Source organism: Microtus ochrogaster, linkage group LG5 (genome assembly GCF_000317375.1).
Source record: "Microtus ochrogaster isolate Prairie Vole_2 linkage group LG5, MicOch1.0, whole genome shotgun sequence".
Lineage (NCBI taxonomy): Eukaryota > Metazoa > Chordata > Mammalia > Rodentia > Cricetidae > Microtus > Microtus ochrogaster.
The window spans coordinates 41,427,555-41,441,505 of NC_022031.1; the positions used below are offsets into that span (position 1 = coordinate 41,427,555).

Sequence of the window (13,951 nt, forward strand, 5' to 3'; positions counted from 1 at the left end):
GGAAGAAAAGGTGCTTATGCTTGTAGCCACAGACCAGTGCTGTTCCCAACCTTCTATATGCCAGGGTACAGAGCATAAGAGATTATAGAGGGCTCAGCCCAAGAGGAACGAACATCTGTAGCACACCAACCCTTCCAAAGTTCCTGGACCATTACAAAAGAGAGGATGTAAAGAGCCTAGGAGCTAGGATGAGGATGACAGCAGGGCAGCTGCACATATGAACTCAGTGTTTTGACAGCACACACGAGACTTGTGCAAGCCCCAGTCACCATCCCAGCATGGAGATGACAGTTAGCATCAAATCCTGTCCCCAGAAATGGAGCTATTGGCAACTGTTAGGTGCTGGGAGAGGAAGAGGCAGTTTTTTTGTGTAAGACTCTATCCCCTGAGAAGTCAAGCATGCCCTAGTGAAGAACACACACCCACAATTATTAGGCGGCACAAACTGGTCTTAATGGGTTTTTTTTAAAAAAAGGACACAAAGTTGGGTAGGCAGGGGGTGAACCTGAGAAGTCAAAGGAGGGATGAACATGATCAAAACATGTACAAAACTCTTGGGTGCTGGAGAGATGGCTCAGAGGTTAAGAGCACTGACTGCTTCTTCCTGAGGTCTTGAGTTCAGTTTCCAGCAACCACATGGTGGCTCACAGCCATTTAATGAGATCTGGTGCCCCCTTCTGGCCTGCAGGGACACATCACATGCAGGCAGAACATTGCATACAAGCTAAATAAAGGTATCTTGATTTTAAAAGAGACAGGCTGGGGAGACAGCTCAGTGGTTAAGAATATTTGTTTTTGCAGAGGACCAAGGTTTGAGTCTCAGCACCCACATGGCACCCAGTCATCTGTAACTCCAGTTGTAGGGGATCTTAACACCCTCTTCTGACCTCTGTGGGGGCCAGGCATGCACATGGTACAGACACACACACCAAGCTAAAGACTCCTACATATAACTAATGTCTACTGCTCCTGTAGAAGAAGGGTTCAGTCCCTAGCACCATGTCAGACAGCTCACAATCCCTGGATACCTGTTCTCATATGCAATACCCACATCCAAATACACATAACTAAAGATAATAAAATCTAAAAAGGCACAGGTTTATATAAGAGGATATAAAGTTAACTGTTTTTCTAGCTCTAGTTCTATCACAGATCTCTTATTTGGGTGGTGGTTAAGAATACAAAATATATTCAAGCCAGGCAGTGGTGGTGCATGCCTTTGATCCCAGCACTAGGAAGGCAGAGGCAGAGGCAGGTGGACCTCTTGAGTTCGAGGTCAGCCTACAAAGAGAGTTCTAGGGCAGCCAGGGCTGTTACACAGAGGAAACCCTGTTGCGGGGGGAGGGAGCATCGGACAGATATCTGTAGGAGTTCAAGGCCAGTCTAGTCTACACAGTGAGTTCTGAGACAGTGAGACGATTTAAAAAAAAAAGGGAAAAAGTATATTCTTTTTTTTATATAAATTTATTTATTAAGGATTTCTGCCTCCTCCCCGCCACCGCCTCCCATTTCCCTCCCTCTCCCCCGATCAAGTCCCTCTCCCTCATCAGCTTGAAGAGCAATCAGGGTTCCCTGACCTGTGGGAAGTCCATGGACCGCCCACTTCCATCCAGGTTTAGTAAGTTGAGCATCCAAACTGCCTAGGCTCCCCCAAGGCCAGTATGTGCAGTAGGATCCAAAACCCATTGCCATTGTTCTTGAGTTCTCAGTAGTCCTCATTGTCTGCTATGTAAGTCCGGTTTTATCCCATGCTTTTTCAGACCCAGGCTAGCTGGTCTTGGTGAATTCCTGAAAGATCATCCCCATTGTCTCAGTGTGTGGGTGTACCCCTCGCGGTCCTGAGTTCCTTGCTCATGCTCCCCCTCCTTCTGCTCCTGAGGGAAAAAGTATATTCAATACTGAAAGTGTCAGCTTAATGTGAAATTCCACAGCTTCCATTCCAAACGTTAACTCAGACTGTACAGAAGCTCATTAAATTGTAGAAACATTAGATCTGGTTTGTTTTTATTTATTTGTGAGGGTCTTTTATTTTGAGTTTTTTAGCAGGGAGAGGTTTGTTGCTATTTTTTGTTTGTTTGTTTTTGGTTTTGGTGTTTTCGTTTTTTCGAGACAGGGTTTCTCTGTGCAGCCCTGGGTTTTATTCTAGTAATTAGTTTTTAAAATGTGGATGCTATTTCTGGACTCCACATACAGGTGCACATATTCACAACATACACCCACACAAACACATACATGTGCACATATCCACACAACATACACTCACACAAACACATACATGTGCACACATCCACAACATACACTCACACATACATGTGCACATATCCACACAACATACACCCACACAAACACAGCATGTGCACATATCCACACAACATACACCCACACAAACACAGCATGTGCACATATCCACACAACATACACCCACACAAACACATACATGTGCACATCTCCACACAACATACACCCACACAAACACATACATGTGCACATCTCCACACAACATACACCCACACAAACACATACATGTGCACATATCCACACAACATACACCCACACAAACACACACAAAGGCATCAGAAGCAGACTATAAGATAGGCCCTACAATGCCACTGCTTCACTGTAATACTTTAATATACTTTCAGATCTTTTCACTGGAAGACCAGAAAGGCTAGAAGGGACCTCTGAGTTATTTTCACAACTTCTTACAGTCTGTATTTCAGAAGAAAAAAAAAGTTTTAGAAAAATCAAATTTAAGATCTTGTCAGAAAACACTGTAAGCAGTGCCAAAGGAAACGACAGCTACTCAGCAGACAGCTCAGAAGTGGCATGGCGTCAGCCAATGACTGCACAAGTTCCCACAGGCCAAGGGCTGGTTCCAAACCATGATCAATCAGCTCTGAGATCTGTAGCTGTGATTAGGAAAGAGTACCAAGTTGACAGGAGTCTAATTTGGCTACACCGATCGTAAATCTTCAGTTATCTCAGAGCGCCTCATTAAAATCACCTACAGGCCACACACCCCTGTAATTGCTTCCTGCGCAGCACACAACTGTGTGGTGTTAATTAGTTTATCAAACTGTATCCACTCTGGCACGTGTGTCTACTTCCTCCACAAACCATGACTTGAGACACGAAATGCATCAAAGACCAGGAGACCAAGGCAAGAGGATCAGAGTTCCAGGACAGCCTGGGCTATGTGTGCCTTGAACTCTGCCCCACATTTTGTTTGGCTCATGGTAATCACCAAAAGCTGAGTCATGGCTTCTTAGCAGAGTCAGAGACAAACCAGTAGCCACTTTCTTGAGGTGGGGAAGGGGGTAGTTTTCCTTTCTGACTCGGGATATTCAAGGAGCTCCGATTTGTTGTTTGCATGTGTGTGTAACAGTGTCCCCCCAAAGCCGGAATTTCATCCATAAAGATTGCTACGGTCACTTGGTCTTATTTGGTCACACATCTCAGTGTGATTTACAACAGGCTCTTGAGTGGGGAAAGGCAGTGTGAACTGATGAATGGGTCAGCTGTGACGTGGAAACCCAGCACTCAGGAGGCACAGACTGGTGAATATGAGTTCAAGGCCAGCCTGGTCTAGAGAGCATTTTCCAGGACAGCCAGAGTTAACAGAGAAACCCAATCTTGAAAAACCAATAAAATAAAGGAGAATGTTTTCTGTGTCAAGCACCAGTAATGAGAGTTCCCAGGCAGTTACCCACAGCAGCGCTTTGGGAGTCTGCAGCCCTGGAGGAAAGCACAGGGTGGGGACGCTATGCTTCACAGCTCTCAGGGACGTTGATAAACACACGTTTCCTTCACCGGGCATGAGGGCACACAGTGGAGGCAGAGGCAGGTGGATCTTTGTGAGTTTGAGGTCAGCCTGCTCTATCCTGGAGTTCCAGGACAGCCAGGGCTACATAGAAAATAGTCTTGAAATATCAAAACCAAAGCCAAAATCAAACAACAATAAATAAATATTGTAAAAGGCACCAACTGAAGCAGTAAAAGGACAAAAGCAGCTACACCCAGAGATCAACGAGGCCGTCTAAATACACGATGGGGCTCAAGACCCCAGGGCCACCAAGGACTCCTCAGGGTCAGTCATCTCAACAGGCTCAGAAGCCAGTTTAATCTGCAGAACCTCGGCAAAGCCCTGGCCAAACCAGCAGGTGACATGAGCTGTGTCAACAGTGAAGAAGAAAAGGCGGTCCTGGCAGAGCTTCCGCCGATACACAGACCGGGGGTCTGCCGACAGCACAGCCTCGATGGCACGCCTGGCTTCCTCTGCAGACTGGAAGTATTTAAATGACATCTGACCCGCATCTGCAACGACAAACACACATGGTCAAACCCAGAGACAGAGAGTTTCAGCATGAAATGTGGTAGCTCTGCATTCACATAAAAGGAACAGGCTCTGGAAACATTCACTTCAGAGACTTGCACCTCCAAAATTTCTCTCCTACTGAACAAAATACTCAGGTGTATTCTCCACAAGTCTCCAAACCAGGAGAGGCAAGCTTTCATTTCTGCCCACTAAATACCATTCTCTTTATGTCCAATCGATAACTTAACTCTTGTCATTTTCCCAGTGGAAGAGAAACAAGTAGCACTCAGTGTCCTCAAAGCGGCCCACCACACACCCCAGACATCTTTAATCCCAGTACTTGAGAGGCAGAGGCAGGCTGATCTCTGCGAGTTTAAAGTCAGCCTGATCTAGATAGTAAACACCAGGCCATTTAGTACAGAGGGAAAGAAGGAAGGAGGAAGGGCAGAAAAACTAGGCAATCCAAACCCCACTGCTAGATGCAATGGCTAGCAGATGGAGAGTCCAGGACAAAACCCATTAGAAGCTCAGCACCCTCCCAGAGGCCCAGTCATGTGTTTCAGGTACACAGATACTCACTCTTCCAAGGGACAAAACCTCCCACGGGCATAAATTATTTAACAAAAATAAAGTATATATGGGGGGGGGGGCTGGAGAGAAGGCTTAGCAGTGAAGAGAACTTGTGCAGAGGACTCAGATTCACTTCCCAGCACCCATTCAGTGGGTGACAAGTCCAGGAGATCGAACACCCTCTTCTGACTTCCTTGGGCAACAAGCACACACACAGTGCACACACACACCCATGCAGGCAAAACAATCATATGCATAAAGTAAAAATAAGTGAATTACATATGTGTATGTGTATATTTTAAGGGACTGGTGAGAAGGCTCAGTGTAAAGGTGTTTGCTGCCAAGCCTGACGACCTCAGTTCTATACTGAGTGGAAAAAAAGACCTGACTCCTGCAAGTTCCTCTGAAGTCCACAAAGGCACTATGGTGTGCACAGGTGCAACACATTTGACTTTTTGAGACAGGGTCTCTCTGTGTAGCCCTGACTTGCTTGGAACTCACTATATAGATCAGGCTGGCCTCAAAATTACAGAGATCCACCTGCCTCTGCCTCCCAAGTGCTAGGATAAAAGATGTATGCCACCGTGCCTGGCCAAATGCTTTTTTGTTTTGTTTTGTTTGTTTTTCATTTGGTTTGCTTGTTTGTTTGAGACAGGGTTTCTCTGTGTAACAGCTCTGGCTATCTTGGAGCTCACTCTGTAGACCAGGCTAGCCTTGAATTCAGAGATCCACCTGCCTCTGCCTGCCAGACCGCTAGGATTAAAGGCCTGTGCCACCACTGCCCTTTGGCTAAATGTTTTTAAGTGGCAAATAGAACCCATGTGGCCTCATGCCCTTGCTGTAGCCTCTGGGACCCTCCTCAGTTCACTGTGCTGACGACCTCTCAGGAGCCACACACCCTTCCTCTTGGGGCCGAGCACTGGCTCTCCGGAGGCTGGTTTCCTTCCTCTGGTCAACTGAACTCACTCCATCTCCTTCATGTCTGCTCTCATTGTGTCCCCTCAGGGAGGCCTCCCCAGTCATCTGTTTCCAAATCCAGCCCTCTCTTAGTCACGTCCCAGGCCACCATTACCTTCCAACAGTGTATGCTTCTGTGTGCTTTGCACAGCAGTGTGCTGACTTCCGGAGCCCTGAGCTTACGTCTCTCCACCCACTAGAATGCAAGCTCTGTGGAGGCCGGGATTTTCTGAGCCCCTTTCCTCACTGATGTTTACCCCACAGGCCAGAACAGTGCTGGAGATGCTCAGTGAGCAACTGCACAGTAAACAAGCACATTTCCCTCTTCCCATGGCCATGCTGGCTAGTTACTGAAAAGTAACACAAGCGGGGCGGTGGTCCAGGTGCATGTCTTTAGTCCCAGCACTCGGGAGGCAGAGACAGGTGGATCTCTGTGAGTTCGAGGCCAGCCTGGTCCACAATAGTGAGTTCCAGGACAGCCAGGACTGTTACACAGAGAAACCCTGTCTTGAAAAAGAGAGAGAGAGAGAGAGAGAGAGAGAGAGAGAGAGAGAGAGAGAGAGAGAGAGAGAGAGAGAGAAAAGAAACGAAACACAAGAACAGTTCTCAGCCTTTTGGACACCTGTTATCTCCTTGGAAACAGCTACTTCTTGCTAGCATCCTCATTCCCACCTCTTAACAGGCACCCACTTCCTTCACTCTCCATCTGCTATAAACTAGGGAAACCAAACAACACATGCTAAGAACCACGTGTTAAATGGGTTCCAAACAGAGCCCTGTGACCTTCCTTTGGCAGGAAGTGTATGTCCTATGGGGGAAATCACTATGGCAGGAGGTCTTCGCCTGACAGAAGAAAACAGAAACCTCTTTGGCCAGATAGAAAAGAAAGTAAGAAATTGAGTGTATCCAAGTATAAACCAAGCACAATCCACCATCTGCATACTGTTAGAAAGGAGAAAAAAAAGCAAGCAGAGCAAGGAAGATGGCTCAGTGGTTAAGAGCACTTCCTGCTCATACAAAGGAGTTGAATTTGGTTTTTACTACCCATTTTGGGCAGCTCAGAAATGCCTATAACTCCAGCTCCAGGAAATCCAATGCCCTCCCCTGGTCTCCACCAGCACCTATATGAACACATACCCACAAGACAGACACATATGCACATATGTGATTAAAATAAATATTAAATAGATAAATGAAAGATAGGGCTGCTCGTCATGGGCATCTCCCGAGGCAGCAGCCACTCTCCACAGATGCCTTCTGAGCACCTGGACTGAAAACCAAAGAACAACTGTTAAACAGAAAATGCCATGTGATGCCCAAAGTTTATATCCTGCTCCTTAAAAGCCCAGTCACCGGGGCTGGAAAGATGGCTCGGAGGTTAAGAGCATTAACAGCTCCAGAGGTCCTGAGTTCAATGTCCAGCAACCACATGGTGGCTCGTGGCCATCTATAATGGGAATCTGATGCCCTCTTCTGGCATGCAGGTGTATATGCAGACAGAGCACCATATACATAAATAAAACTATTTAAAAAGCTGGGCAGCAGTGGTGTATGCCTTTAATCCCAGCACTTGGGAGGCAGAGGCAGATAAATCTCTGTGAGTTTGAGGCCAGCCTGGTCTATAGAGTGAGTTCCAGGTCAGGTTCTAAAGCTACAGAGAAACCCTGTCTCGAAAAACCAAAGAGTGGGGGGGAATATATATATTTAAAAAGGAGTGGGGCTAGAGAGATGGCTCAGTGGTTAAGAGCACTGACTGTTCTTCTAGAGGACCGAGGTTCATTCCCAGCACCCACATGGTGGTTCACAATTATCTGTAACTCCATTTCTAGGGGACCTGACACCCTCACACAGACATACGTGCTGGCAAAACACCAATGAATATAAAAATAAATATATAAAAGACCCTGTCACGTTGACAAATATTCCATATATATAACTGCTTTCCCAAGTTATAATCCTGTCTATAAAGAAAAGCTCATCCTTTGACTGAGTCTGTAGCTAACATGCATAGGGCCTGATTCCTCTCTCCATTCATCTCTCGCTCAGGCCTAGGAGACCCCAGGTACCCTGGCTTACCTCCTGAACTGAGCTTCCTCAGATCCATCTCCGCATGAGGAGTAAACCGGACTTGTAACGAGGCTGCAGGGGCCTCCTTCACCCAGGCAGGGACGACACTGCAGGGCGCTCTGTCAGCTGTCCTGGCATGGAAGGAAGCCCACTGTGTCTCTGCATTGTTCCCCTGCAGGACCACGGCACGGTCTATGTTCCTTGACCTATCTGTGCCTTTGTCCAGAAAGTTCTTCAGATCCTGTGGGCCACACTGCTCTTCAGCCACATCCACACCAGCACTTCTGCTTGATTCCAGCGCCACACCCACCGTTCTCTCTCTGTCCCCAGGCAAAGCGTGCCGGGTTTCTGTGCCATCTCTGGACTTCTGGGAGGTGTCTTCTGGGGTCCTGTCTTCAAGGCACTTCAGTTTCTCCTCAGCGCTATGGCAGTGCAGTGCGTTCTCACACCCTGGGAGCAGCCGCTGGTCACAACTGTCAGCTGTGCCATCAGACTGAGATGCGGCCCTAGGCTTATGGTGGTTATGCTGCACATTCAAGTCCTCCAGAGGCTTCAAGTTCTGTGGTGTGTCATAGTCAGCAATGTAGGGCTTTATGTCTAAAACGGGTGTGCCGTGTATCATGTCAATTCCAGACAGGAATACAGTGCCACCTGAAGGGGGATAAAGGTCCTTTTAGGTGTTTACCGTGGACAGAGGTTCAGGCAAAAATGGGAGGATTATCCCCTCTCTCTCCAAATACCCCCTTGCACCTCATTGAGCCTACTTACACTGTTCTGCCTGGAAACCCACGTCTTCACCTGCCAAACTCCAACTCCTCAAGGCTCATACAGAACACATCACTTACAAACTTTCCTGGCTCTTTCCTCTGGGTCTCACAGAGGCCTAAGTGTATAAACCTCCACTCAAGCCTTTTCCTACAGAATGGCAATGACTTACCGACGTCTCTGCGCCTTGACAGTGAGCAGGCCCCTGGAACACATGTTGGGGTTCACTCATCTCTGTATCACTTCTAGGCACATGCCAACCCTCAGCATCTCACAAGACCAACAATGTGTATTTCTACTGTGATGAAGAAACTTTAGGAGGTCTGACATGCTCCCCAACTTGGTGCTCATGTCCTGTGTAACCCCTTCTTTTCTGAGTTCAACTTAATATAAGTCAAAGAACCTAGCAAAAGAGTTCTCATCCCCTTCAATAAAGCTTTCCATAAAGGAGTCCTTGCTGACCACAGACTCAACCTGACCAGTTCTCCCTGCACCCTGGTGCAGTGCACAAGCATGCTGAGAAAGCCCAGTGCCAAACAGCTATAAGATGCCCTAGCAAGACAACACTGGCACAAAGCTGGGCCCTCAATCCTACCCATGAGGAAATGAACTCTGTAACAACTCAGTGCAGAGGACCAGCAAAGATAAGCCCATCCTACTGACTCCTGGAAAAACAGCAGTGTTTTAAACACATCATCAACGTTTGCTGCCTAAGCAGATACACTTTGGATCATTTTGTTATACAAAACTAGAAAGGTATCCATGAAGACTCAAAACAGTCAGCAGGACACAAGACCCTATAACTAAATATTAAGACAGGTCTCTGGCTGTCCCATTTGGATAGCTGTTGTCCACTTCCTGCTGCTGGTACAGTCTCCTATCCTGACTCCCGGAACATTGATGAATGAGAACCAAAACAAAGCATGTGTTCACATTGACTCTGACCTAAAGAAAAACACATTGCAAGGAGACCCAGATAGCCAGGTGGTGGCAGCGGCGCACGTCTTTAATCCCAGCACTTGAGAAGCAGAGGTAGGCGGATCTCGGTGACTTCAAGGCAAGCCTGACCTACAAGAGCTAGTTCCGGGCAGCTAGGGCTGTTACACAAAGAAACCCTGTCAAAAAAAAAAAAAAAAAAAAAGAAGGAAGGAAGGAAGGAAAACCCAGATGTCTGAAACATGCTATGTGCAACCCTGGACCAGGGTAAAGATGACACAGGACTATCTAAATGATAGAATTCACAGAGAACTCAAGAGTTCATAGGAAACTGTCACTCATCCCTATGCATGAACATTATTTACTAGGCTTCTCTCTTATCAACTGGCCTTCTGACCTTCTGACACGTGATCTTTACAACAGGTAGAATAAGAAGCACTCCTGTCTCCACGTCGACAGTGTTCATAAGTTATTAGTGTTTGTTTGCCATTCACTTTTCTGATTTCACCTGCCTCAGCAGAGGCTAAGTTCTGCACGGGCAGGGATTTCTATTTGAGTTAGTCATCAATGTATCTCAACCATTTACAAAGCCTGACACAAAGTCAATGGTTAAACAGATGTGGAGTGTGGTGGCTTGAATGAGAGAGGGCTAAAAGGCTCATATACCTGAATACTTAGTCCCCAGCTGGTGAGATGTGTCTTGGATTACAAAAGATATGAGTTTTAAAAAGTAGCACTGGTTTTTCATAGCAGAATGATAAAAACAAGCTCTGAGCACCTTCTGAGAGTTGGTTTTGTAGTATTTCTCATGCTGACACCCTTTCAATCATCACACATTCCTAGGCACCTGAGGGCTCTCAAAGTGATGCCACAGTGTTGGCATGAACAGTAGCTAACAGTGAATCTAAGCTGATTTTAGGAGTATGACAGGAAAGGGCAAAGTAGCAGTGCGTGAGTAACCTCCCGCCTCGCCCAGCATGGCCAGGGTCACTAAAGCAGGAATGAGCGACCTCCCGCCTTGCCCGGCAGCCAGCATTAGTAGAGTGCAGTAACTGTGTTACCTTCCACCTTCTCCAGCTTGGCCAGCGTCAGTCCTATTGCATTAGGGCGATGTGGGCTCCTTGTGGAGAACACTCCAGTCTTTGCCCCATTCAACCTAGGCGGCTGTACTTTTGCCTTGTAGTTCAAATGGCCGTTTTTGTGAAAAACAAACAAAATCCTATTGAAAACAAACCAAGCCATTTGTTTAAAAAGAGGACAAATTATTTTAGTATAATGACTTGAGAAGGGAATAGTTTTTATTAAATTTCTCAATCATGGGAAATGAGTCCTCCCTCCATCCTGGTGGGAAGAGAGTCATCTCCACACAAAGACTGGCATACAGCAAGAACTTAACATTTTCATAGCCACTTTGTACTGTAACAATCCTAGGAAGCATAATTTAGCCCTCACGCTGAGGGAGAAGAAATCGAAGCTCAGAAACATTCAACCTGACAAGGCCTTTCTAAACAGAACAGGAAAGATCTTTGTTATACATCTTTGCTATACTGTGGGTTAGCTGATTATTTATAATATATAAGTCATTCTTATATAAATGACCAAGTAAAGAACTCAACACAGGACTCAAAGCCAGGAACAAGAGCGTACAATTTATACAGGAACCACAAAACAGCTAACACTGAGCCTCAGTGATGATTAAGAGAATGAACTAAAAAACCTAACACTGCATTTCCCTCTAGGGCAAGGTAAACACGGGTAGAAACAGAACTCTTAATGAGAGCAAGTAGAATCCAAACTCTTATGGCTTTCTGCCTTTTAGGGAGGGTAAACTGAACTCTTCAAGGGCCTACAACAGGGCCCACAAACTTATTCTGTGAAAGGTCAGATGGCAAATATTTTAGGATTTGAGGCCAATCAGACATAGTTTCAACTATTCTGCTACCAGAGCAGAGTTTTACAGTGGTAGCCACACACAATACATAAACCAATAGGCATGCCAGAGACAGCATGCAGCTTCAGATCATGTTACACAGGCACAGCTGCGATCCCACAAGCGGATGTAGACAGATAAAGAGGGGACCACAGGTCACAGTTTGGTTGATTCTTATTGTAGAGACCAGCATAAGGACCCATGGGCAGAATCTAGGAGATCCATGGCTTCAGTTTAACACAAGGAAGCCGTCATAATTAGAACAAGCTGTAGTTAAAACATGTTCCTTCAGTGAATCCCAGATTCCTAAAGGTACCCAGATATGCAAACAACCAAAAGCAGAAATTGAGTATGGGAATCCATACATAATCTATAATCATATAGATTAGGGTGGTAGAGATGGCAGATACCAAAGATACCTTCAAATGACTGTGCTTTCTCAGGACCCAAACTACCACTTCTTAAACAACTTACCAAACATGAGAAAACTGTTCCAGGCCCATCAACGAATGCTCAGGATTATTAAAGATGCTCTTTCTGATCTTCAAACAGGCTCTGGAGTAGCTGCAAATGGACGGCTGCCTTGGAGTACCATTCTTGGCCAAGAAACACGACTCCAAGTAGCCTATTGGCTCAGTTAAAAGATTTCCTATGGAAGAAAATCGTGTAAGATCACTCAAAAGAAAAATCTAGGTACAAATACAACTACTAAAAACATGTTTAAGGGCTAGAGAGATGGCTCAGAGGTTAAGAGCACTGACTGCTCTTCCAAAGATCCTGAGTTCAATTCCCAGCAACCACATAGTGGCTCTCAACCATCTGTAATGAGATCTGGGGCCTTCTTCTGGTGCTGCAAGCAGAATACTGTACAGATAATACATAAGTAAATCTTTTTTTTTAAAAAAAATGTTTAAATATAGAGTCCTACTAAGTAACTCAGGCCAGCCTCAAACTCATGAACCTCCAGCATCAGTCCCATCTCCCAGCTGCTGGGAAAACAGTTGTGCACCAGCATACCCACCTCAATTTTTAAGTGTAGTTATATAAATACATAAATTACACTAACATAACAAATGTGTTGATTATATATTGAGGTATAAATTACAATTTATATTTATAATTACTTCTTTTATGTTCTTTGAAGAGATCTCCATTTTTACCACATTTGCATTAAATCTATTTTATTAGCACAACCAGGAAGGCTATAAATCTGGGACTGTCTCTCACAAAACTCTATTACTTATACATAGCAAAGATTATATGCAATATGTACGGAAAAACCATAACAAGCCCAGCAGGCACACAACTACAGTGCTCCTTGCATGCCTGCGGACTACCTTCGGAGCTGCAATCCAATCTTTATCACCATGTTTCCTTTCAGAACATGACCTTATCATATGTACTTTTGAGCCTAAACAATACTTCATTTACTCCTAATTCTGTAAAAGCAGACACCACACTGTATATTAGCTTCCTAGACTGGCTTTCTCTGTCCATCTATATTGTGTATATTTCTGACAACTTCCAAGTTTCTTCCAAGAGTATTTTCAGGTACTACTGTTTGTTTGGGTTTGTTTTGTTTTTTTTTTATTATTGTTGCTAAATTCTCCATCCATGTTCCTGTGTAATAGGATTAAAGACGAAGAAACTGGGACCAAATGACAGCATCAGCCACACACATCCTAGTCCTCTGTAGCTTCCTAAAGAAAAAGGACCACAAAACACATGGCCGGCCCACAGCTACTGTGCTGGGACTACGGCCAAACCACACCCCCGTGTACCAAGAACGTGCTACGTCACTCTCATTGGCCTTGGCAGGTCACGTGATCGTGGAGACACGTGACCCTCACTTTGGCGGCAAAGACAAGAAGGCCCGTCAGGCAGTTCGCGTTCTTCTCGGCAAGGAAGCTGGCCGCGGCGCCTACGAGTCCCTATAATTTACCTGTCTCCAGGGCCGGCTGAGTGCACCCGCACGGGGCCGCTGGGGTGCAGGAACCCCGCTCCGCCAAGCCGCGCATGGCTGCAGGCCGCTGAATCGTCCACACGCCGTACGCAGCTTCCCGCTTCCGCTTCCGCCCTGTGGGCTTGGGCGCCTGCGCAGTTGTCGCTCGGTGCCGGGTCTTGGAGAACGCAGTCAATGGCGGCCCAGTTTCCGCGTGGAGGGCTGCGGTGGTCGCAGAGAAGCTGTGCGGGCGGCCCACCTTCTATCCATTATGCGGCATGCAGTGTGCCCTCCGAGGATGGTACACATGGATAAAGATGTGCACGCCAAGATACTCTTGAATTATAAGCGTCCTCCATGACTAAAAAATGACCCAGCGTTTTAAAGGGAAATGGCGTGTAAACTATGGCCGCACAGCTAAAGAACTGAAATTTGGGAGCTTAATTTTCTTTTTTTCTTTCTTTCTTTT

The 13,951-nt window shown here is 46.0% G+C and overlaps 1 protein-coding gene across 1 annotated transcript; it reads right to left on the reverse strand.

Annotated features, from left to right (window-relative positions):
• Positions 1-3,946: 3,946 nt before the first annotated feature.
• Positions 3,947-13,583, reverse strand: LOC101997479 (tRNA (adenine(37)-N6)-methyltransferase-like). The gene is made up of 5 exons (XM_005362138.2): positions 13,483-13,583; positions 12,015-12,189; positions 10,672-10,829; positions 7,919-8,560; positions 3,947-4,314 (listed from the first exon to the last, which is right to left on the reverse strand). The coding sequence occupies exons 1-5, from the start codon at positions 13,556-13,558 to the stop codon at positions 4,055-4,057; spliced, it is 1,311 nt and encodes a 436-aa protein (XP_005362195.1). The 5' UTR covers positions 13,559-13,583; the 3' UTR covers positions 3,947-4,054.
• Between the last annotated feature and the right edge of the window lie 368 nt (positions 13,584-13,951).

Excerpts from the sequence above, each read along its gene's own strand:
- LOC101997479 (XM_005362138.2), bottom strand. The coding sequence starts at position 13,558 with ATGCGCGGCTTGGCGGAGCGGGGTTCCTGCACCCCAGCGGCCCCGTGC. Across the intron at positions 12,190-13,482 it reads TCAGCCGGCCCTGGAGACAG|GAAATCTTTTAACTGAGCCA; the intron begins GTAAATTATAGG and ends TTTCTTCCATAG. Across the intron at positions 8,561-10,671 it reads CAAGCTGGAGAAGGTGGAAG|GTGGCACTGTATTCCTGTCT; the intron begins GTAACACAGTTA and ends ATCCCCCTTCAG.